General features: G+C 41.0%; 1 protein-coding gene across 2 annotated transcripts in view; it reads left to right on the top strand.

The window, feature by feature from the left end:
• Window positions 1-1,043: 1,043 nt before the first annotated feature.
• The window catches only part of IKZF3 (IKAROS family zinc finger 3), a 32,244-nt gene continuing 7,169 nt past the window's right edge, over window positions 1,044-26,118 (top strand). Inside the window, exons 1-6 of one of the 2 annotated variants that reach the window (XM_074162610.1) lie at window positions 1,044-1,268; window positions 4,033-4,086; window positions 5,350-5,460; window positions 18,046-18,306; window positions 18,999-19,166; window positions 20,874-20,990. In XM_074162610.1, the coding sequence (XP_074018711.1) occupies window positions 1,166-1,268; window positions 4,033-4,086; window positions 5,350-5,460; window positions 18,046-18,306; window positions 18,999-19,166; window positions 20,874-20,990 (814 nt within the window). In that variant the 5' untranslated portion in view covers window positions 1,044-1,165. Of the gene's footprint in view, window positions 1,269-4,032; window positions 4,087-5,349; window positions 5,466-13,037; window positions 13,054-18,045; window positions 18,307-18,998; window positions 19,167-20,873; window positions 20,991-26,118 lie in introns of those variants that run through there. The other variant, XM_074162611.1, reaches the window with a different exon arrangement.

Below are 26,118 nucleotides of genomic sequence, written 5' to 3'. Positions count from 1 at the left end.
TAACGCTTCTGTCCTGGAGTTTCTGTGCTCAGTGCGAGGAGGCTCAGTACGGTCACTGACCGGGAGATGGGCACTGGCAAGAGCAGGAGTCTGGGACCTGGGTCGAGGAAGCCCCAATCTACAATCTAGTGGGTTGTATCTCTTCACGTCTGGTTTATTTTTGCAACGATCACAAGAACTGATCTCATGCTCTCATTTCCATTTGCCGTACTGGGATGAACATGTTGAATTACCAGAAGATGTTCTGCTGATTTCAGAAGGTCATATGCTACAATATGAGAAAAATGTTACCCTTAGTGACACATTTCTGATCAGGATTTCTTGCCAAAAGGACACGTGCACTTAAAACACCCGTGTCATTTCAAACATTACATGGCGCTTAAGAGCACTGAGGTGTTAGAAACCCTCGTATTAAAAATGCAAAGGGTTTATTTGGTCCAGGTACCTTCTTCAGAAAGCCAATGAGACTGTAAATGCTGAAGAAGGCCGTTCAGTAAGGAAATTAGATAGGCTTTCTCTCTTAGTAATATGGTGTGGGCTGAGGGTGAAGAACGTGCTGGGGTGACACAGGGTGACAAAGGCACTGGCTCTGCTGCGAGCATTTAGGGATAAGGCTGTGGGAGTCTGCCTGCAGAGCGGAGGCCAAGATTGGTGTGTGTTTTACTTTGGCTTGTTTGTGCCTCTTAAGATGGCACAGAGACAAGGAAACAAGCTGTATTTGCTCCGTACGCTCTGGTAGAGGGACTAAGAGTATATGGGATTCAAAAAGATGTCCCCTTCGCAGTGCTGTTGGGTTGAAAAATGCAGCTGGCAGTAAAAAGGCAATGTTCTGGTTTCCACTTTGGATGCAAACAGGTAAGATTATAATAATTCAAGAAGTACCTCCTGTTCTATTGCCTACAGCTGTATTGATGATAGAAGGGTATTAGTGTTACCATTTACTTGAAAAACATTGATTTTAGGGGGGTTAAAGTACAGGTAGACTGTTTTGTTGCTTCTATTAACTGGTCAAATACCAGGATAAATTGTATTAATACATTAAAATGCCAGAGCACTTTTTTAGCAAGCTATTTGAATATTTTTGCTCACTTTGGCTATTGGCGTAGAACACAGGATGGCTAAGGATTGGTTTCAAAAGCACACGAATTTTACTTCTGCTTTGTAAATGAAAATCGTGCGTCAGCCGCAGCGCACCCAGGAGGAGCCTCTCCTTTCCATGCACCCTGGTCAGTGGATCTCTCTGAAGCTTGGGAAGACTAACGAGTTCTGTAAGTCATTTCCCACCTTGTGCTTTTCTGAACGTTAGGTAGAAATATGGTCTTATTTGTGCAGAATTGGGGATGGAAGCTTCCTAGACCTTCTCCTTCTAGCACACTTGGGGGACACAGTGAAGGATAATGTTTTGCTTGGGAAAGAGACCTGAGGTTAAATATTAAGAGACCACTAAGGCTGTAAGAAGCTGCTTGAGACTAATCTCATAAAGAAACCAGGTACCGATGAGTGGATGTTGGAGGCTTGAAAGTGATACAAAGACTGGGATATTTCTCAACAGAAAAGAGAAGCGTTACATGGCGTGTCGTTGTTGTTATCTTCTCAGAAGGATGGTCCTGCCCAGCAGCCCATTGGGGACAGGAACAAGTTATGCTCAACGAAATGTAAATAAATACGCAGAGATGATCTCAAAATTAAACAGATGAGTGTCGGAGGACTGGCTGAACGGGTCTTGCTGGGCTGTCGCAGGGCTCGGGCAGTACCATTGTCCTGGAGCTGCAGTTGGGAGCTGCTCAGGGCTCTTCACCGACTGCTCGGGGTGTTGCACTGAGCCCTGTACTCAGAAACCTGTGCTGATGCGATTTACCCAACAAGCTATAGCAAGGTCTGCATCCTTAGAGGAGTGACTGCGCTCGGGAGACGTCCTGGTTTCTAAACCGATATATTTATACCAGAATACATGCAGGATTACCTGCTTTGAAGCAGCCGCGCAGGGGCTCTAACTCTTCGTTTCAAGACCTCCTGGCAACCCTAGGGAAGGCAGAATTGCTGCAGAGTTTCCAAGCCACACCTCTCCTCCCTGCCCAGCACCTTTTTTTTTTTTTTTTTTTTTGCTTAATCCTGGGGTTTTGACCAGTTCAGTGCTTTATCACCCAAATGGGGCAACCGCACAGGATTTCTGAATGCAATTAAAGTTGAATTCAATTATTACAGAATAATGGGGATTTCGTTGTCTTGCCCAAAGCTTAGTTATTTGCACAATTACAAGGTACAATTTGAGTAATTTAAGTATATTATTGCAATATAAAATTAAAATCAATACTAGAGAGAATTTTGTTCATGTACCCTGTGTTTACTGATGTTTCCCCATCATTATTCACAGTATAAATTGGTCTGTTTGCTTCTCTGGACCGCTCTTTTCCTGGTACAATAAAATGAAAGAAAGACAAATTAAGAACAGTAACTATGGATTTCCTTGATCTTATTTATTTATTTAAAAAATGCAGATTTAGTAAATATTTGAACTTTTTGTTTTTTAATTCTGTGAGCATTTATGACACGAGGCAACATTTTTTTAGCTCTATTAAAAGACACTTAATGAAAAGCTTGCATTCATGCTAAATTTGCATGAAAGGATAGGAGCCCTAATTTAATTTTAGGATATGTTTCATAAGTGCTAATAGCTTAACAACTTGTCTGCAGTCAGGAGTTCCACCCTGAAGAGCTCAGGCCACTGCTGGATGGCTTGAATCATTAATAACTCCATCCTTAAGTGCATTGGTTTTATTCTTGCTGCTCTTTGGTAATAGCTAGCTAGGAGTAATGGGCTCTACATGTGTAATGTAACTCTCAGACCCATTATTGAGAAATGGGAGCTGGATGCTTTCATGTAGGAGACAACAAAACCAAACATTTAAAAAAGATTTGCTGGATAGTTCTCTTGTTGCTTTTTTTTTTTTTTTTTTTCTTCTCTGAGTTTGCCTTTATTTAGTTGGAGGCATCAGGATCTCTGTTCGTGCAGTTTTTTGGGTAGCCTCATCTGCTACTGGGCTGCTTTGCTGCAGAGTTAACAGGGCTTTACATTCTGACGTTGCAGAGACCACAAAAATGTTCCATATGCAGTGGTGGTAGAGATAGCTAATTATGGGGTAAATGTCACTGGTGGTTAACACCTCAGGGCCACCGCGGGTGTATTTCTGTTATGTAACTGCCAGGAATGAATTTTACCAGTCCTGGAGCTATTATTTTTTTTTTTTTTTATGTTCAAAGATGATAAAAGATTTTCTGGTATGAAAAAAAAAAAAGGCAAAAAAAGCAGGAGGAAAGAAAGGAGGAAGGAAGCAGGGAGCTGTGACACGGAAGGCTTGTATCAGTGCAAATCTCAAGACAGCAAGGTATTGAGTAAAGAGTCAACTGGACAGGTCCGATCTGTGCCTCCAGTTAAACTCGCCGGCCTAAATTTGGGCACTGGAGTGGGAGATGTAAATACCTGCAGCTCGTGTTGTCTTCAGAGCGGTCAGCGCTTTTGCAAACCAGGGCACATATGTAGTCCTCTAAAATTTTTTTTTAAAAATTCCTGATATATGATCCCTATAACAATTTTTAAATGGGAATTAGACTTGCATTCCCACGAAAACCAAGTAGATCTTGTGAAGACAACAGGGTTTTTGCTTTGTATTGGAAAGGGAATGTAAAAATACTTTGTGTTTTTTGCTTTAGAGAAATTCACTTCGTACAGAGTCACTGCCGCTGTGCTGTGCTCATGATGCAAAATGAGATGTTAAATCGAAAGTGTAAGTTATCCTGGTCTATAATTTTTTTAAGTTAGAAAATGCTCAATCCCTTTTCTGGGTACGTGCCAGTGCTCAAGATATGAAGGAGTTATACAATGGAACATAACAATTATTTAGTATTTATTTCTTTGAGAATTTTTCAGTTTTGCTTGCAGTCAAGAAAACAGGAATTTATAAGATTATAATGACTGTGTCCTGGATGGTACTAAATGTTAAGCACCTCAGACTGCTTTTCTGTCTTTTGCAGATTCACAGGCAGGTATGGACCTAAGTAATTCTCAGGAACAGCCCATGGCCGCAGGTACCGTGCCCTTCAACTTATGTTCTTTCACCCTGTCTTGCAAATTTTGTATTTAAATGGAGAAAAATATATGTATTGCAGCTTGGTTAGATTCCCGGCACATTGACTAGCACAGTCACAAATAAAGATGGACATTAAAGGCGAAAAGTAAGTTCTAGAATCGAAATAAAACTGTGGAAGTTCAATGTAATATTGGAAAATGATACTAAAGGAAATAAAAGACTGCGCAGTAGGAAAGGAAACGTTTTCAGGAGCAAGCTGGAAGTTTTGATTAGGGAAGCAAGAATAATGTGATTCTTTTGGTTGGCTGCTTTTCTGAAAATATGAAAACAAACCTCTGGTGTGAGTCAGACAAGTGTTTTACTTTCTTGTTAATCGAAAAATAAAACTTTTTTTTTCAGATCCAGTGTGATATTTAGCTTGGGAAGGATTGGGGTTTTTACTGTCCAGCTGTTAATAAGTTAAACAATTTTAACAGCAATTTCACAGGGTTACTGTGAACTTTAAAAATTCACAGGATTGTTGAAAGAAAACACTGTCAGTTTCTTAAACAAAATACTGATCTGAAACTTACAGAAATATGTGTAATATTGAGTTGGTCTGTAGCATGGATTTGACGAAAGAGGCTTTATTTGAAAAACTTCACCCAAATAAATTTCACTAGAGTTAAAAATTTTGGCTTTATTTCAGAGGAGAGAGGCTGGGATTTCTGGGCCATACTGCTGCCACAGTGAAAACTTTCTGATAATGTGGATGTTCAAAAAGACGTGCGTGAAACAAGCAGAGAAGTGCAACTGGGTTCAAAGAGGTTTCTGATGGAACGTGACTGAGCGGTTTCCTGGCCTGGGGCCAGAATGATTAATATTTTGCCCAAATGAACAAAGTAGAGCTGTGATTCCTTTTCCCTGCTCTGAAGAGCTTGCTTGCTTACCTGCTAGCAGCAGTTGTCGGAATACATATGATATAGAGAGTTACATATGCTGGATTTTATTCCTGTTTTGTTGTCATTTAGAACAGCCTAAAGAATAATTAAATCTGAGCAAAAGCTTGAGATTTAGGTGAAAGTGTGCACTGTGTTTGAGAGTTTGTAAAGAACTTCGGGAAGCAAATCTGTTCAACCAAATTGCAGCTAATTGTCTATAGGAAGAACATTGTGAGCAATATTGGGAGTTTGCAGATACTTTGAGGTAATCACCTGGAAATATTCTTCAAGCATAAATAGTTAATTATTGGTTTGTTGTTTGGGTTGGGTTTTTTTTTCAGAAGGACAGGAGGCTTTGACAGACTGTAATCTGAACAAATCCCAGGAGATGGAAAGTATGGATAATGGGGAAGACATGAAGGAACACAATCAGTCTAATGAAGAAGCAGGAGGTAAAGTGCAGATTGAATTCTGAAAAATAATAGTTATAATTTTGTCTTTTTATTCATCTGATAATGCAATGAGAGTGATTAGAAGGTTTATTCTGGATCATGGCTCTGGTTTTCCCACATGTCAGTAAAAGGAATAACAATACAATTAGTTTAGAGCATTTCAACATGCTCTAAAGGAGGAGCAAGTGTTTTCCATCAGGGAACCTCGTGCATTTTATAAAGGTCACTTTTACAGGATCTATGAAATATGGATAGCAAGAGAAAAAAGCATGTGCATATGGTGAGCTCTTTTAATGTGTGTTTGTCTTGTAGCATGCAAATTCTTAAAAGTAGTCTGCATATGAAGAATGTGTGTGCTAGGACAGCACTTCTTATTGATGATGTTCACCTACTCTGATATCTGAAAAATAACTTGGCAATTTTTTTTTTTTTTTTAAAGAAAGGACAAATTACCTCAAATTCATAGGACAGCTCAGCTCTGTAGAACTTAAAACTGTAGCAGTAATCCTGTACTTTTAAACTGTGGGTGAACAGAAGGTTGGTCAGTTTACCATGTTTATTGTTTAAATTGAACAGTAAATGCTTCCTATACAGCTCTGAAAGAAGACACAGGTATGAATAAAATATTAAAACAAGATATACTATTTTTTGTTTAAAAGTTCCTACATAAATGCATATTTCCTTATCTTAAAAAAAACAAACCTACTAGGCCCTTTTCACTTAATAGATAAAAGCAGCAGCTCCTGGACTCAGCAGTCGTACGGGCCCTCAGAGTTCAGGATTTGTGTGTGTATCTGACATAGATGCAGAGCAAGAGACTTTGAATTTCCTCCTTGATGCCAAAGCTCATAAACTGAAATCACAGCGTTAATAAACATTCCTGCCAGTGAGCTGAGTGTGTTCATTTATGCCAGTTCTCAACCACAAACAGTGAAAAATGCTGCCTGGTAAAGGATGTGGTATACGTGTACTGGGGAAAAGACATACAGTATTTTACCAGTTTCACGTTGCCTTTCAAGTACTGCGTGTCCATGGCAGTTCAGCAGTGTCAAGACAAATGATGTCTGTGGCTTTGGTTAGTAGATTTGAGGTAGTGTTTACGTATCACATGAATCAAGCGAATCACCAAAGAACTGTCTCTGGTTTGGTTGCCCAAGTAGCCTTGGTTGTTCCCTGTAACATGAATGTGATTTCTTTATTTTGTACTAAAATGAAATGTTCAGAGGTTAAACTTCTTGCATTATTAAAGATTAAACCTTTTCTATTTATTAACAAGGTACAGAACAATATAAAACACTCAAGGGGGTGCTGCACTAGCAAGAGTCCATGAGGAGGGTGAAATTAATCTCATTTAGGTGTCTCCAGCACTGGTGTCTAGAGGTGTTGTGGTATCTGGCCTTTCTTGACAGTCGATGGAGAGCAAGAACACAGATTTTCTGACCAAATTTGAGTGTCTGATTTAGGATGAAATGCCTCGTGTTCCCAGAGTAGCAGCTTCTCAGCAGGACTCTGTTTATAGTTGGTGGAGAGTAGCTTAGTACAGATACCTGCTGTGTAGAATCTAGCTTGGGCAGGTGAGTTCTGCGCTGCTTACCCTAAAAAGAGAAGTTTGATGTTTTTATTCACAGAACGTGCAAGGCTTGAGCCTTTTCTATGTCCAAGGCATCTGATCTCTCTTTTAGATCCCACAGTACTTAAAATACTCACAGCTGTGTTCCAGCTCTTTGTCCATCCCTTATGCCATTTCCACTTGTGCCAGCTCATTTCTACCTCTGCTTTCCTGGTGGCTGTGCCTTCCGCTCCTCCTCCTCACTGAGCTGTGGATACAGGAAGCCAGGGCAGGGTTTTTGACCGTACAAGAGGAATTGCTCTAACTCCTCCCCACCAGAAGCCCTGTCTATTCCCCTGGCATGCACAGCGTCATGGCATCAAGCGAGTCTTTTTTCTATTCCTTGACTGTGCCCTTCAGCTTCAGTACCATTTCTCAGGCTTTTTTCCATACATTTATGTCAGGTGCAACTTAAACACTTGTGAGAATGTTTATATTGATACTCTTATATACCATTAACTTTTTATATTGTTGCTGATCTCCTAAAGTCTCTTTACAATTTGTTCGGAAATGCAAATACTGAAAATTCACATCTCAAAGACAAGGCTATAACTATCAATAAAACTTCAGGTCTTTAATAGACTCCCTTACCGTTAGAGCATTCGTTCATTATAAAGTGAGTATGAACCTACTCAGTACCACAGAGCTCTATTTGGGTCTCACTATAGGAATACAGAGGTGATTGCTAGGAGAAAGCCGTTTTAAATGCACAAAAAAGATAGCGATGGTATCTCAGTGTAAAATGGCACAAAATGAAATACATATATTGTGTTTACTTCACTGCTTCACATAGAGTTCTCTACAGTCATTCTGATACCGGAAGCATAATAAATCTTAAATATTTAATCATGCTGCGCTAGAACTTTAGACTGTGCCTTTATCAGTAGGTGCATTTAAATTTATTCCTAACAACATCAGTTCAGTTGTTGTTGGATACTAAAATTCAGAAATAATCTTAGCTTTCATGTCATGCCTGCTGTAGAAATTGCAGATCAACAGTAGCAGCGACGTTAGTCACCGAGCAGGCCTTGTGGGTCAGTAACTATCTGTCTGTCTTCTAGATAAGTGAAACCACATTCTGACAGTGCTGCCTTGGTGGGAGTATTATCATTCGGGGATCACTAACCCTGGTAAAAATGAATATATAGTATTCTCCAGAATCAGAGAATAGAAATATCGCTAGTAGCGGTGATGGCTTTTGAGAAATGGATTATGTCCTGCCAACACCTGAGAAGTCTGTTTATTTAAAGAAAGAAAAAAAAAAAAAAAAAAAGCTGTATTTGGCACTTTTCCAGGTGTGATCACTAATACCCTCATTGCAAGAGAAATAATGAAAAACGTTTGTGTGGTCCTCATAAATGTCAATCGTGATATTCGTGATCCACCCCTTTTGTGAGTGAGTGATTCCACTTCAGCATCTTCACAACTCATCGTTGGTGACAGTCTGCAGCACAGAAATCGCGCCTTTTTTTTTAATCCTGAAGCCCTGCGTGATCCATGCCCACGGGGTTTGTTCCATCTGCTGAAGGCCATCATAAGAACATGAGGCCACTGACTCATAGAGTGAGATGAAGCCTTTGATACCCTGCTTTCCACTGCCTTAGTATGTCTGTAGCGTGTTTTTCTTCAGTACAATTATGTCTGTTTTTTCCATGTTTCGCCGAACATTGATAGTAAGTAGTGATCTTCCAGTGGCTTGGACTGTACGGTTTTGTGACTCTTGCATGATTAACAGGTGACACTCTAAATACACCGTGGGGACTTAATCATGAGACTTTGAGCAGAAGTTGGAGCCTGATCATATCTAGACGTCGTCTAACTCTAGTTTGGAGCCATTTATGCTCAATCTGCAGAAAGTGGTATTGTGACCCTTTCAAAGGGCTGCAGAAACTTCATAAAGGCACTAAAGAAACTAGTGTATAGGGCTGAGATGCCATCACAACTGGTCCTCTTTTCGGTATTAAAAAAGTGCACTTTTTCAGCAAACAATTCCGTATTTGTACTTCTCCGAGCACATGCCAAAGCGCTGGTGGACGTGTTGGTCCTTCTGTCTGTGCTGTAACCGACGGAGGTGAGATGCCGCTCAACGAAAACGATCCACGTCCTATTATAGACCCCTTGTAAAGGGGTCATACATATTTACATATATACATATTTGTACTATGATGATTGCTAAGTATAGGACAAACAACCAGGCAGAAGGCGAGAGTAATATGTTCATTAAAAGCTTGATGGAGAACAAGAGAGAAAAAAAAAATAAAAAAGAAAGAAAAAAGCCCCTTTTTTTGCCTCAAGGGAATGGAGGCTGCATGCTGTGGTGCACATGGTGTACGCTTGTCTGCAACCATAAAAATACGCCGTTCCCATGGTGCTTCCTGTATCTCGTCTGAAAAGAGACGAGCAATGAGGCAGACAGGGGAGGAGGCACTTAATTTCCCTCCTTTCTTTATGCGCCCCCAACACTGTTACTTCTGGTGGCCAAAGTTGAAGCATCCTTAATGTAAAAATTAAATAAATAGGAAAGAACATGGCTTTTTTTTTTTTTTTTTTTTAAGGGAGTCACAGTCAAGCACAAGCATTTAATTATGTCTTAATTCCCTCATCTGTTGAGGCAGACAACTTTTTGGGTGTTATGAATGTTAGTGAGCTTTCATGGTTGTGAAATAAAAAGAAATAGAAGCCACATTTGCGGTTTATGGATGCTAATTGCTGCTGCATTTAGGTGTGTGAAAGGGGGCGGTTAAAAGGCTGGAGTGAGACAGGAGAGGATGACAAACCCTCGCTTCGGCGCGCACTGAGGTTCCAGTGGTGCTGCTCGCACACGCACTTATCTGCTCGAAAAGGAAGTGCCGTTTTTTATCAGAATATTACATCTCCCAAGCCCAGATCGAGCCCTGCCGCTCATGGGACTCAGGGGTTATCTCACAACATCAGCAGCACTGTGCTGCAGAACTTCATTTAACAGGGGATTTCTGTAAGTGTTAAAACCAGGCAAGGAGTCTGTAGGGCTTAACTGTGTCAGGTCTCTGCTTGGGTGGCTCCGCATGAACTGAAAGTCGCATCTTGAGTGTTATCAACAAAAGATCCTCTTGACTTTGTTTTAGCGACGACGACGACGGCGCTGTAGTGTCAGCGGCAGGAATGCTGCCAAGCACGTTCGGTGACATCAACAGCAGCCAGTTGTGTCACCTCAGCCTGTAAATGATTGACATCACCTCGGACTATCCTGCGGGGTGGGTAGCCCAGGGCTGACACACAAACTCGGGTATTCCGATTGCACTTTTCTGATTATTTCAAGGCAGGTAATTCCTACTCTAATTAACCCATTATAGTTAGCAGAAAACAGAACTTGCTTTGGAGATGCCCTGGCTGTCGGCGTAAGCTGTCAGACCAGACAAGGTCTGGAAGGAGAATGGGTGCAGCGTTACTCAATAGACGATGGGCTCCTTTCTGTAACTTTTAAAACTGATTTTTTTCTTCAGTTGTTCTACAGTGGGCATCTCGGATTCATACAAAAGAACTCCTTCAAATTAAAGGTGGGAGAAATACTTATTCCTTTGGCATCGAAATAAAATGCAGTCCAGGGCAGATGAGTTGTGGTGTGTTCCCCCTCCTCGTCCCCAGCAGGAAATAAGTGAAAATGAAGAAAACGGCCCTAGGAACTCAAATCACATGTCACTGTAGAAAATAATCCATTTTTAGAAGTATGGGTTGGTGGAAAGGAAATCAGTTAATTAGGATGACTCACATTTTGCCCCCAAACCAGGCTGTTCATTTGGCACAAAATGTGTGAGTTTAAGGGGCAGGTTTGCTACTGTTTGTGCTGCTGGAAAGGTATCGGAAAGGAAAAATAAATCCACAAGAGTCCAAACTTCGCTAAAATGCAGCAAATAGTTCCATGAGTGTTGGAATCGATGAAGCTGGGTTTCCAGTGGGGTTGTGTCTTGTTGCTGGTGTACGTTTCTATACAAGACCAGGCTAAAAGTCAAACACAAGTGCTTAGTTATAAAAACCTCAATTTGGAGAGAATGTACTTGTAATCTACAATCCAAGTCTCAGAATCTGGATTCCAGTAGTAAATACTACTGGAATTTTTTTTTTTTTTATAGTCAAATCAAATCAATACACTCAGTTTTGTGAAGATTATGGTGTTCAAGGATTTTGAGCAACATCTTAACCAAGCTCCTGTCTCCAGTTCATAGGTGTTAAAATTCCATCGGTGTTTATCACATTCCCCTATCCTTCATATTATATTATATTTTTCTCATGTAAAACATAGCAGTATATTGCATTGTAAGGAAGACTTTTGGGAGAGGAGTTAAAAAAGGCTAAATGAAACTACACTTTCAACTTCTCGGATGTGAAGTTGATTTGAAAAAGCAGTTGACCAGAGCCCATCATGCCTGAGTGGTCGTATCAGTAATAGGTCCCTTGTTATAACTAAGGAAGGCGATTATCTGAATTTAACATGTGGCCTTTTTCAGTCTGACTGTTAGGTCCAGATGTTCTCTGATTAACTGTCTAATTGAAGTCTGATTTAACGGTTGTGATTGTATCTGGCTTTCTGGACTTAAGGAATTGTAATTTTAGAAATGTTTTCTATGAGTGATGTTACCTTAACTCTAACAGAAGGGAAGAACTCATAGTTTCATTTTTTTCTTTTTTTTTTTTTAAGAGGGAAACTTTAAAGATACTAAGATTTGAAAGGATTGTGTTAACAGGTGTCATAAACGAAACAAAATTTGTCTGGGACAGGCTTTGGGAAACCTGGGGACTGTAGGCCCAGGAATGCGAGATGGATCAGATGTCGCCCCTGAGCCGCTGTGCTCCTGTGCAGCACTGGGGGTATAGGCAGTTGAGGAAAAGCGGCAACCTATTGCCACGTTATTTAATTAAAAAAGATGAAAATAAAATCCTGTGATAGTTTTAGCATAGGACTAACCACAGTTTTGTAGCCCCCAGTCGTGTTGGCTCAGGTAATAACATTCTGCTTCCCAAAATTCTGTTTGTTGTGTCAGTTAAATGCAGTATTTTTCATTTCCTTCCCTAAGCCGTGGCCTGGTGCCGCCCGGCGCTGCTGTGTGCTTGTCCTGTTTAACTCCAGCTTTGGCAGCACTCGGGTTTGGATTATGCTTTTCCTTTATCACTGTTTTTGTTAGTATAACTTTATCATATTTTGGAAACCTTTTGAACGAAAATCCTAAAAAACCCCACTAGATTATTATTAGGCAGAAATTGGTAATAGATGGGAAATATCAGCCTGAAATTATAGATTTATACAGGAATATACATCTTTATAAGAAAAATCCTACTATTTGAATAAGATGCTTTAAGAACCAGTTACATAATTCCTGGCTCACATGAGCTTGGAGATGATGTGTGTTGTTTGATTATTTTTTTGTTGTTGTTGTAATTAATTGTACAACTAGACAAATTATACTGTTTTTTAATGACAGAAAGACACTGGTATTAATGAAGTAGAAAATACACATCCGAGTGCTTGGAAAATGATGCCTGGTTTGGTGGTGTTTTTTTTTTTTCCTTTCCAATTCTTAGTGCTACATTTCAATTTGATTTGTTTCTATTTTTGTTTCAAGTCACAATAAAAACAAGGAAGCTCATTACCATAGAGCATACACTCCACAAAGGGGAATTATGAAAGTTTCTCTCCTATTTTTAGAAGTGAAATTTCCACCAGGTGCATAGTGCACTGCTTCATTTAGGAGTTACCACTCGAGTATGCTTTATAGAGTATCTGAACAAAAGAGATGCTTGGGGGTTGTACAAAAATGGATAGCGAATGATAGGACTCAGAAAATACTGGAAGGCACAAAGATAATATAAAAACGAAGCCCATATGTCCAAGTAATAATTTTTAGTAAGTCAAGGAAGTGAAATCTATGGATTTCCAGTGAGTTGTAGAATGAAAGCCCTGAATGCGGCTCTTGGGGTTTTGGGAGCAGAAGAGCCTGCTTTGGCCCGTAGTGACACAAAAAGGGACCTCAGCTGTGGGGACACCTGAGTGGGACCTCTCCGGCGGCATCCGCGCTGTCTGAGGGAGCACTCCTGTATTGTCACCGTGTCTCCGTTACTGGTGCTGCCCCTGCTCCCTGGCCGGGAGCTGATCCGCTCCTGGTGACTGCTGCTTCCTTTGTTGGCAAACAATGATCTCACAAAAGCATTGCTGCTGCTGTAAAAGGGTGAGATATCGATGGAGTCAGTGGAGGAAACAAAGCCAAATTGGGCCAAAAAGGCTTGAGTTCCTTTCCCTTCCCTAGAACTGAATTCTTCAGTGGTGGAGAAGACAGAGATAGAGGAAAGCTGTTTTATGTCTGACTGTTGCCTCCATTAAAAAAAAATAATATCTTGTTGCTATTGTATCACTTCATATTTTATAATTCCCCATTACTTACAGTCTCCAAATTTTCAGTACATAAATTTATGCCATGTGGAATTGTTTTCTTCTTGTTATTTAAGGAAAAAAAAGCTTAGATACAGCATTGATTTTTTTTTTTTTCAGCTTACAGTTGTGCTGGGATGTACTGCAAACCTCGCTGTATTCAGTAAGGAATAGGGGGGGTGTTGCTTGGTGACATCTCTTCCCCTACAGTGCGTTAATTCCATTGTAGAGGTGTTTTTCATAAACATGCAGGATTCTGACTTTAATTTGGAAACTCCGCTGACTTTTTCAGTTTCCCCACGTACGTCTGCTCTGTTTCAGGCTGGTTTAGGTGAAGGAATCGCGCCTTCAGGGGAGGGGACCAACTCTAGTCTGTGTACGCTAGGTTTTGGGTTTATACTGCTGTTTCTGGGGACAATTTGTGGAGATAACGGCGATGAATCATCAGTTAATACCTGTCACATCCAGGTAGTCACAAGAATCCTTCAATATGCACACGTATAGACTCCCTTCTTGTTCTTCGGCATCTGAATCCTATTAACAGCTGTCAAAACCTGGTAAACTATTTATATGCTTTCCCAATTTGTTTAATTGGATAGTTAGGAAATGGCATACAAGAAAAGCTTTTCTTTTTTCTTTTTTCTTTTTTTTTTTTTTTCCTTTAGTCTGGCTGAACATCTGTAGCATTAGGGGCTCATTATCTCTGAATTGGCATAGCAAATCAGCAGCATCATTAAAATGCCACATTAAGATGATTAAGTTTCTTTGTTATCCAGTTGACTTTTTGCATGTGCTGAGGATTTCATGATTATGACCCCACTCCTTGTAAAACACTTGAGCAACATCACCCTTTTGTGCCGTTGTCTTTAATAGCTTCTGTTTTTCATTCTTTGTGCTTTTCATAACACTGCTGGCAAACTTTGCTTAACAGCAGGACAAAACTTACGGTCTTTTCTCTATATTTGATGCCAAGGTCTTGGATTAAATATAGTAATCAGGGGGTTTTTCCTTCGGAGACTTCCTCCTAGAGACAATAGCTACAATAACACTCTACCTTGTCCTAATTGTTGGCTGCTATTGACTTCTCTTTTATTCATGCATTTTATAGAACATATACAAACACTGTTCGTGTGGTGACTCAGTCTGAAGTTGCCACCACAGCTTTATTTTGGATTTTTTCCAGAACCCATTGTTTTTACAGTGTTTCAGGTGAAACAAAAATATTACTCTGGAGTATGTCTTTCATCTTGTAATCATCTCCCCAGGAAATGAAACCATGTGCATCAGCCTTAACGCATCACACTGGTACTTTGTTGTGTAAAATCTACATTTTTTTTTTTTCCTGCAGCGTATATTACCTTCATTAACTGCCTCAAGAAAAATAGTTCCCTGGCTTGGACACCATGAATGTTTTTTTCCTCTTGCAACCTCTTTGCTTTCCTAAGCACTTCTTGTTTCAACTGGGGGAACTTTGTTAGTGTTGTTGGGATAACTGTTTTTCCTCAACTAAATTTCCCTTTTTTTTTTTTTTTTCACTTGAAGTTACCGCCACCTTCCTCTTGGTTAAGTTGGACCAGTCTGGAAACTCCCTAATCTCATTACAATATGTTGATACGATTTTTTAAGTGAGAGATACAAACCTTTCCACGCAGCTGCCAATCTCCTGATCTCACAGTATTCCCTGTGCGTGCCCGTACACAGAGCAAAAGTCAGGGCTGAAAAAGGAATTTGGTTGCTTCAGAACCTCAGCAACCACCTGGTTAATTTTAGGGTGGCCTGTGCTGAGCTGTCTTCTCCTCAGACTCTGGGTGGCTGTCAGGAAGGCAGAGGAGACTCTATGAACAATAATGGGTGTGTTAGGACAGAAAAATTCCAACCCTTCTAACATCTATTTGGTTAAAAAAAGCCTCTTCCCTTCTGTTGTCTGTTGTCATCAGAGGGTGAACTTTTCCGTTGAGGTTCCTCAAATACCCACGTGCAGACGGAAAGTACTTGGTGGGATGTCACTGGAGCAGGGGTGGTGTTTGCTGGGGGGAGGCAGTGGTGGAAAAGCCGTGACCAGAATTCAGGTGTGTCCTTCTCCGCACAAAAGTATTGTGAGCAGTCAGCGTGCGATATGGAAAATGCAGAGGTCGTTATTTTCCTCGGTGGAACCATGGGATGGCTTGCCCAGTTTGTGCCAGTTGGCAAGCGCTTGCCATGGGGAACTCAGACCAGCCTTCATGCTGTGCTGCACTGGCGCAACTCCGTAAAAAAAGAGTGAAAAGCTGTGAGCTATGAACTTGCGGTGAGAAACAGTAGAAAACGGTAAAGAAGCCGTCTCAGTTGGAGGTTACAACCAGCCTCTGCTGCCAGGCAACTGCATTTGATGCAGACGAAAAGGTGAGACGTTGAGTAGAAAGTGGGAATTGAAATTGTTTCTGAAAGTACCAACAAGGTGCAGCTGCAAAGTGTACTTCCTTCTACCATGCTGTGCAGGGTGTAGCAAATTATTTTGGAACTGCCTCCTTTTGAGAGGGAAAACAACCAACCAACGAACCATCCAAAAACCCTTTTTTTTTCTGGGAGAAGAGATTCTATTGAAAGCCGCTTTCACCAACTGGCAATATTTTTTCCTTAGAGTGATGAAATGGATGCATAAACTAATTTTGAAGGATTCTTGATAGCAGGATCACCCTTGCACCCTCACGCATGAGGCTGTCAGCAGAAGGTACCTGGGGAGGAAACCCTGTTTTGGTGGAAGGAGGAATCCCCGGGCTGGGAAGCAGAGCTGGTCCTGCAGAAGGTGCAGAGAAAAACGGCCCATTTGGAGGTGACTCCAGACCTCCCCGCGACCCTCTGAGCAAACACCCAAACCTGCGTGAGCTCTTCTGGGACCAGGGCAGTCAAATCAAACTCTAAAAAAAACCATCAAGGCTAAGGGGATAAAAAAACACTCAATATGGGGAAAAAAGCCATCCTTCCGTGGATATCATCATCTAGGGAGAGCAGCAGGAGGAACCTCTGAGTTTTCCACGCTACTGTGGATTCTTGCACAGGATGAAGAAATTATCACCCACCTGTTTCTTCCACCTCCCTTCAACCCAAAGGGAGATGGATCTGTTGGGCTTAGTGCAAACACTTAGCATTGAGGAGTGATTTTTATCACTAAAATATAGCTGAAAATTTGGATTTCATGAAAGTATTGGTTGCCAGATCTGTATTTTTCAGTGTTGCTTTTATGTTGCTACCTCTTTTTCGCTGTCACCCATTGTTTGTTCTTGGCATTTGATGTGGTTTATTACTCAGAACCAGAGCTAATACATATTCAGCAGTCCGTGTTCTGTACTTTGGAGAAAGGACAAGTGATTAAGTGCCATATTTAACTGTCTAACCCTCAGTTTGAGAGAGGAGCAGGTGGCCATGAGAACAATACTTTCAAACAGGAAACTATGTATTTTATCTCTTTAGTGCTTTTCTTCACTTGGTAGCTTGAGGCATAACTCAAGTTTCAGCCATGGCCTGGCTCCTGTCTAGGTGGAAAAGTCAGCTTTAAGCAGAAAAAAAAGCTTGTCCTGTCAATTAGTAAGGATTTGAATACAAGTGCTGGTAATGCTGCAGTTAATAGTGGAAAGGAAATTCCACAACATAAGTTGGGAATCATCAGCTGTTTATACAGTGTGACCAATTTGCTTATATTTTTACATGGGAGCATTATTGTTAGTAAATTATTAGCTACTTGTTACCTCCTCCTCCTGTCAGGAAATTGCATTCATTTTAGGCAACGTCTTTGGTTTTCTCTGGACATGGCTCCAGGTGCAGGAACCTGTTCAAAGGCCGTGGATGCTGATCTTCATGAGTCCGGGTTCTTTGTCACACGCTCCCAATGTGACTTCGGACAAATCTTTTAAAGTTTCTGGGATACATTCATTTATCGGGAAGTCTTTACCCAGCCTCTGCTGGTTTTACTCACGTAGTAACCGTATGATCCAGGTGTCAAGATTATGGGATGCTCCTCACACATTTGAGATCTTTGGATAAAAACTGCAATTTGCAAGTGAAAATTAGAAATATTGGTTAGGGTTAACTGATGAGAATCGATACCATGGGAGCACTGGAAAGTCTTATTCTGGATCAGACATATTTCTTAGGCACAGGAAGATATAAGTATCCTTTTTTAATTTGTGTCTTTCTGTATTTCCAGTTCACAGGAACAGCCCGAGACACTAATTTCTATAGGCTAATTGTGGGTTGTGGGAATAAATATTTTCTTTTGAATCCTGAATAGTACCCTGTGATCGCAGGAGAAGTTCATACTGTATTATACTTCTATAATTTGTAGAAGGAAATTATGCACCGAGGGTAATTAACAGGCAGGTCAATATTTTTAAAGGTATCTAGCTGTGAGTATCATTAAGTGTACATAACCCACGATGATTCATGTCTCAACTGCATTTCTTCATCTTTGGGTGTTTAAGTAAAGCTTTTAGGAAGATTGATAATGTAATTTTATGTAATTTTTGGTGAGTTTTTTCTAAGAAACTTCATTGTGCCAAGATGAGCATTTTTTCACTTTTGTGCTTTGTTTTACCTGCAGATGATGTGGTTAAAGTGAAAGGTGAATACAGTGAGAGAGAGGAGAATGCTTTAAATTCAGAGCCTATGGAAAACCCAGAAGAAAATGAAATGCCTTACACCTATCCCAGAGAATATAACGAATATGAAAGCATTAAACTGGAAAGACATTCTGGTTCATATGACAACGTCAGGCCAGCTAGTGGAAAAATGAATTGTGATATCTGTGGATTAGCCTGCATTAGCCTCAATGTCTTGATGGTTCATAAGCGTAGCCACACTGGTAAATATCCCTCTATTATTCTTGTAAGAGCTGAATATTGAAAGGAGGATAATTTGTAATCTAGATTACCTATTTTTAAAAAGGATACCAAAATCAGGATTTCCTTGTTCAGTCTGTGATGCCACATGTGAACCCTAACAAGTTACTCACATTTCTGTGCCTCACTTTACCCATCTTTCTTCTTACCAGGATTGAATGTTAGTAAAAACATGTTTGTGAGGCATTTTAAGAATTTTGGATGAAAGGCACTATGTCATTTAAGTATTTCAGGCACAAAACACAAGTTAGATTGGTTTTGTGCTGCCATTTCCAGTCGGTATATGTATTTCTCTTTGTGCTGTACTTTGGCAACAAACAAATGAGCATCTTGGGTTTTGACCTGCAGTAAGATAAGACCTTTTTTTTTTTTTTTGTCTAAAAATTGCTAGCTTGTTGGAATCAGCCTCCTCCAGAACACTTATTTCCATGGAAAAACTGTACAGCGTTTTCAGTAGTCGTACATCTGTTACAAGATGCTCTGACACCAGAGCTGCGTGTAACTCCCACTGAAGTCAACGGAAGGGCTGTGTGTGTTGCTATAGAAAGAAATTGATCCAGTACCTCATTCTTTCCCCTTCCAAAAAGGAAAGGGTGTGAGGATAGCATGATACCCACATAACCATTAAATGTCCTTTTTTGTATGTCATTTTAAGGTGAACGGCCATTCCAGTGTAATCAGTGCGGAGCTTCCTTTACTCAGAAGGGTAACCTCCTCCGCCACATTAAACTACATACAGGGGAAAAACCTTTTAAATGTCATCTTTGCAGTTATGCCTGCCAAAGGAGGGATGCGCTAACAGGTCACTTAAGGACACATTCTGGTAAGTGACTTCAAAGACACTTCATGTGTTTTACTTGTGTGTCACTAGGACACTGGGCGTGGAAAGCAGAGAGTCAGTCAGCAAAGTTTGCTCGGCCGCTCTGGTTTTGAAGAGTCGCCGGATCGCAGTGACCGCTTGCTCTGCCTGCTGTGCTGATGGAACCATCTCAGGATGCGGCCGAAAGAGGGCACGGGGAAACCCGCTGCCGCAGCTGTGTGCTGTGAGAAACCACCAGCCTCCATGCCTGCTCGTACAAAAGAGCTCCCTTGGTGTTTTCCAATGAGGAGCGAGGCTATGCCAGCAAGCTCTGAGTCTGAGGAGTAGCACGAAGATTTGCTTTGCTGGGACTTCCTTCCAATCCTGTCCTGAGCTGCTGGGATAGCTCTGGGAGCACAATCCAGGACAGCAGGACTCTACAGCCGGTTAACGCCTCGCTGTTGCATAGTGCCATTCATCTGAAGGTCTTAACATGCCCAACAAGCGCCAGTGGTTTTTCTCAAGACTGGTAGGGTGTTCTGTCCATTTTACAGATGGGAGAAGTGGAGGCACAGAGCTGAGGTGACTTGAATAACAAGCCAGGTATAAACTGATTAGTCTTAGTTCCCCCAGTTCTGCAGGAGCCAGGTTGTGCTTACTCTTTGATTTGTGTCTATCCTGCGTTATACAGGGGCCTAGAAAGAAAACATGTGTTCTCAATGACAGATGTTATCTCTGCACTGCACTTTACAGGAAAAAAAAAGTTCAACCTCACAAAGAACCAAAGTTAAAAATGAGATTATCTGACATGGATAAATGAGATACTGATTTAATCAAGACCCAGTACAGTGGTGGTGACTGTCCCCCCACCAGCACAATGCTAAAAACATCATGCTTCAAACACATCGTGTGGTTATTGTGACTGAAGTTTTCAAGAGCTGGCTTATTAAATAGTATAAGGAAAATCTCTTCACGTGAACCGCATAATAAGTGAGCAATTGCATTAGCAGCAGGGAGTATGGTCTTTTTGCACAGCATACAATGCAACGCTAGTTGTATTTGTGCTGCAGAGGGATGATATTTTGCCTGGGTGTGTTAGAGGATGTCTGTTCCCAAAACAGTCATGAAATAATTGAGGAAGTGCTTCCGGTCCTTGTGTCTGAGGCTCTGGGGAAGGCTGCGTGGGTATCTTGAGTTTCAAATAGATTTGTTTTAGCTTAAATGAATTAGGAACATAATTCGCTTTATAATAAATGCCTTTGGAAATGAAATGAACCTCACACATGGTTTTGGTTTGGTTTAGCGGCATCAGTTTTGTGAAATCCTTGAAAAATCCTGCATAGCCAGGGCCTAGGTGAGGCAGTTAGGACAGTCGCAGTCCCGGTTTAGCAGTGGTAGAGTTGGTCTTCCCCAGGGAAGTTAAGCCGAGAGAAGTTGTCAGCCAGAGCCGGGCTCTGGGAACCCGAGCTCCCAGGGACAGTGTCTAATTGTTAGTCCTCTTCTTTTCTGGGGCAGAGCTTGGGGCTGAGGAGGGCCCTACGGGAACTCTGCGTGTCCAGGGGGGTTCACCCTCATTTTGTGATGATGACACTGCTCATCAACTTAACAGAAATTTAAAGCATTCTCCATGAGCTGAGCATACGCTATTAGTAACTGTATACTTGAATGGCAGGGAGACAGTGTTCTAGTCGTCTCTTGTGGTTATTTTATGCTGCTCTCTTATTTTTCTAGTGGAGAAGCCGTACAAGTGTGAGTTTTGTGGAAGGAGCTACAAGCAGAGGAGCTCGTTAGAGGAGCACAAGGAGCGGTGCCGCACGTATTTGCAGAATGCGGGCATGTGCGATGCTGGTGAGTTTATAACGTTACAGTGTTTTGGGGTTTTTTTTGGTACATTTCAGTTCTTAAAAAAGGGCATCTGGTAAGCTGTTAATTCACAGCCTGAGAACAGTTTTTACTACAATCATTTTCAATAACCTGAGGGGCTGTAACGTTTTATAAAAGGGTCTGGTTTAATGCATCCCTCAGGCAACTAGTTAAAGAATGCTTTTATTTTAATCACTTTTTTATTTCACAGTTACTTTGAATAAAACCTCTAAAATACCTTGTACGCAGCATTTCTGTAGGTGACTGTAGGTTTCTGTAGGGCAGTAAGTTAGATTATTCCTACATTAATGCTATTATGTGGCTTATTTTATTGGATGCCCATGGTTGTTGACAGCAGTTGTCCACGTGTCTCAGTCCGCTTGATGCTTCCTTTTCTTTAGAATAAGATCTGTTGGTCAGAATCAGTTAGAATTTGCAGAAGTTTTAGTGGCATTGATCTAGGGCATGGAAATGGGGTGATATCCTGGAGATCCCTGACCGATCAGCTTAGGGAGGGAGTGAGAGGTAAAGCAGTTATTTGAGTATAGAACTGTCTTTGAAAAAGGCTGAAAATAAAATGGATCAAAACACAGTTTTCCTTATTTTCCTTTTTACAGTCTCAGTGCTGCAGTTCTGAAAATACTTCAGTGAGAAAATAACTGCCATAATCTTTTAGCCAGCTTCACCTGAATATTTCCATTCCTAAAATGAACTTGTGTGATTTAAGTCCCACAAGATGCCAGTAAGTCAGGAAAGAGTTACTTTTCCCATTCAGAGTCAGGGAGTGGTTGTGGACTCCCGAAAGATTACGGGACTGATCTGTAGCAGAGCTGAGGCTACAATTGTAGAATTCAGGTTCTATGCAGCCTACAAACAAACAAACAAACAAACAATAACTTTAAGGAATTGAGCTTTCTACTTTTGATTGTGAATTTCAAATAGAATTTTCTTTACAAGGAAAAGTTTAGACTGAGTTTTCAGGGAAGAAAACTAAAATGTAAAAATACACGTAGAGAGATGACAAGGCCCTTTAATAATTTTTTAAAACAGAATGTATTTATTATATGATTATCAAGCAAAGATTCTGCAGGTGTCATCACAAGCTGGGCCTGAAAACCAGTGTGAAGACTCATTGATATTTGATGATGGTAATGTGTGTGCAAGAGTTCTTACCCCGTGCAGAGTGAGTCGGTTGGTGGATCAGGCTTTATGACACATACACACAAAAACCGCCATAAAGAAACAAAGATTTAACGAAGTTAGCCCACGAAAAACTATAGAAGTCTATCTTCTTTTCAGCAAATGACATGTTTTTTAGAGCATTAGTAAAAGTAAATGGTTATCAGAATGTCAGCAGGTTTTGGTTTTCATGAGAACCCTACATACTGTAACTGTGGTTTTATGTTACAGTACGTACTCCCATGATGGCAGTCGCTCTGAGATGTCCACCATGTGAAAATGGAAAACATGAGACCTACTATAGATTTCTGCTTTTAAATGATTCTCATGCTTTATATTCATTTCAGAATAGCAACAATTCACTTATCCCGAATCTGCTGTGTAGCACTCACAGCAGTGGTACTGTCTGCCTTAAATTGGTCACAGAGGAAATGTGAATTTCCAGTATGACGTGATGTGGCCGCACCCTATGCCTTTAAGACCTTCGCACTTTTAAAAATATTGCAGTGTTTTTAGTGGAGTAGTAAGTTTTATGAAAAACAGGAACCCCGGTCTTGCTGAGGCATTTCCATTCGATTCTCTGGCATCAGCACTACGTTAGGTGACAGAAGCAGTGAGAGGGAAGGCTGGAAAGGGCCTCAGGAGCTCATTTACTACATTTGACTTGGTTTTTTTTTCCCCTAAGTGTAGCATTTTGCACTTGTGTTTAGTCAACATCATTTTTTGATTTCTGACCATTTTCCTACTTATCCGCATCACGTTGAAATTTGGTGCTTTTCTGAAGTCCTTGCAGCCTTCTCACATGGAGCCATCTTTCAGCGCAAGTATGCTCTACATCCCATCGTCCAATTGTTAATTAAATGACTGAAAACCATTCTAGTTACTTTTTAGTAGGAGGTTTGCACATTCCAAACGTAGCAGTGTGGAAATATCTCTGAAAGAGAGGTTTTAGGTAACCCTCTTGCCAGAGCGTTGCTCGGTCCCTGATAACAATCTCTGGTCACATTGTTCTCATTGCACAATAACCCACCTCTCTGTTCCACTCTCCATTATTTAGTGACCACATAGAGATGCTACAGGAAGCAATGCCTCTAATTTGAGCTCAGCTTTGTACTTGAGGGTTTTGTTAACGATGCCCGCATGTTCTAAAAATTATACTCACATTTATGGTGTGACAGAAACCACATTATGGAAACAGTTCAGTACAGGCTGAATGATGGTGTGTTCGTGCTCTGGGTTGGGAGAATATCCGCCCTGTGTACCTCTACAGAGTGACGTGGTGGCCAGGTAACAGCACTGTTTTAGAGAGGCGGCTCATCAGCCAGCGATTCCAAGAAAACCTAAGTAGTCATTCAGAATGGATGAATCACATTTGCACAAAAATTTTTCTCCTGGAAGTATTTTATAAACATAAGATCTGTGCACACCACTGAGGAAGGCAACAGTCCTCGGATGCGCCCCAGAGACACCTCGGGAGGGGACCAGGGAAGGCCATGGTCAGTTGCCAGCGTTGGCTACGCAGGAGGAGGTGACCCGGCTTTAAAAGTGGTCGGGACGTTGGAGCTAAACCCCATCCCACCACTGCATGAAACACCTCGGTTGGGAGCTTGACTTCCCGTGTAATTCCAGAGGCACACGTGAGACACTGGTCAGATCCAAAGCGAAGGGAAGAGGGTGCTTTATTTGCTCTGCAGAGATTCTTTCAGCATCCTGAGAGTTTCAGCTCTTTTCTGGCCACGCAGCTGAGCCATCGGGAGTATTTAGCTTGCAGGACATAGCAGGATCTCACGCTGAAATAGGTGAAGTGCTTTGGAAGTCCACATTTTCTTTATAACTATTCATTTTTTCTCAGTGTAACTTTGAGCAAAGCACTTGGCCATTTCTGTCAGTCCAGCCTGAAATGTATTTTTAGATACATGTTATAGTTAGATAATTAGTTCTTTAAGCTAATGTCCCGATGTGCAGCGGAATCATCCGGTGGGTGAGGTAACTGAAGAGGGAGACAGGGCATGACTATTTCTCTCGGTCAAGAAGCCTTTGGTGAACTTTGAGTGGTTAAAAACAATGTTTCCTAAATACTAAATATTATTCTTGGATTGTTTAATAAGTGATACAGAAGAAGGAGGTGGGTGAGATAATTTTAAGTTAGCTTTTGGGTAGAGAGCGCAGTGTTGTGGGAGAGAACCAGTGTAACCCCCTGTGTCTCAATGGCAGCAGCTACTGCTCCCCGAAGGCTGTAGTATGAAGATATTGTCAAAGGCCTTTTGTGGCCCATAAATAGAGATATTTTTTTGTTCCTTTAGGAAAAAATGGCCGTTAGCAAGGAGTAGAAAATCTTAATGTGAAAGAAAAGCATTAAAATAAGATGGCAGACAGACATCAAGCTGGAAGATTGATATTTACAGCTGTCCCAGAATGTATTATGTAGGTCAATAGTTACTGTCTCTTCAGCAATCTCGTCTGAGTAAAGACTATTGTTACCTCCGCAGGAAGCTGCTTGTCTGCCCTCTCGACACTAATTTAATAAAGTTCCCTTGGTGGCACATAAATAACCTTGACGGGACGAGCAGTCACCGCCAGTGAGTTCGTAGGGCTGGCTGAGGGATCTACAGAAACTTCACTCCTGGAGTTCTGCCGGAAGATAGGGAAGAAGATTCTGAAAGTGTGAAATTAAAGCTTTAACAGAACATGAGTGCAACTCATGGAGTTAAAGGTTGAGAAAAGGAGGAACTAGAAGAATAAGGAAAGCGAAGAAGTGGTAGGGACCAGGGCGCTGCTTTTCTGACATGGATGAATCATGTTTTCTTTCTTCTTTTTTCAATTTACAATGTAAATTTTTGAATATACAGCACTGTTTGTATCATTATCTTGTTCAGGGTAGTTGTGGGTTGTTGGGGTTTTTAAAATTTAAATTACTATTATTAATGACTTGTGCAATGATCCTGTCAAGACTAAAGCTTTCTGGGTAGGGGCTGGTTCCAACCTTGAGCTGCAGTTCTCTAAAGATAATATAAAGAGCTCAGAAAGCACATGCCGGGTTTTGGAGCGTGAGAGTTAAACAGAAGTTCTGAAATTAAAAATCTCATGACCTTATTCTCAAGAATTAACTAGAGCTTCTGGCCAAAATCCAAAGGGATGATTATGTTCTGCCTACATGACTTTCCCTTATAGTTTCAGCTTAATCTGATGTTTTGTCTCACTCTGTGTAAACTCTTACGTAGCGTCTTGGTATTTCATGCTGGAAGCAGGTGCCTTTTAGCAGTTGATGAATGTATTTATGTAAGTCTCTAAACATACTAGAGTAATTTGGAATAAAAACCAGACCAGAAAAGCAGTCTGTTATTACTTTAAGGCATGCCCTCTGTGGTCTGGTTATCATCTATATCATGGGGTTCCAGCCTGATGAAACAGGGCTCGGGCAGAGCTGGGTTGGAGCCCTGTTATCCCATCCCTCCTGAGTCATGTTCGTAGCCAGCGGTTGTGGCATCGGGGACTTATGAAGTGCTTCACGTTTTCAAAACGCTGAACAAACATTAACAAATAGTTCTGGCTGAGGTTTGGTGAGTCATGGTTTGTGCTGACTGAAACTCCTATGATATCAATAAGAGCAATAATAAACAGGTAAAGGAGTGACTGGCTCTGAAATGTACAGGGAAGCGCTAAACACTGGGCTATGGAAGGATGATACTGTATTTTTATCACTTGCTGTACTTCGCAAACTGCAATTTAAGTCCAATTCTTAATAAAACTGCATTCAGCAGGACTGAAGTGATACCAAAGTGCTTGTATCATTTTCTTTCTCTCTTACATAGATTATGCTTCCCATATTGAGGTATGCTAGTGCCATAGTGCAGTAACACAGCAGCCAGGATTCTTTCACGGTGAGATTGGATCCTTTGTATTACCTTGGGAGAGTAAATCACCCTTCCTTGTC

This window comes from Numenius arquata, chromosome 23 (assembly GCF_964106895.1).
Source record: "Numenius arquata chromosome 23, bNumArq3.hap1.1, whole genome shotgun sequence".
In the NCBI taxonomy this organism is placed as follows: Eukaryota; Metazoa; Chordata; class Aves; order Charadriiformes; family Scolopacidae; genus Numenius; species Numenius arquata.
Note: the sequence above shows the minus strand (reverse complement) of the source record. Positions and strands in the feature narration are given on the sequence as shown.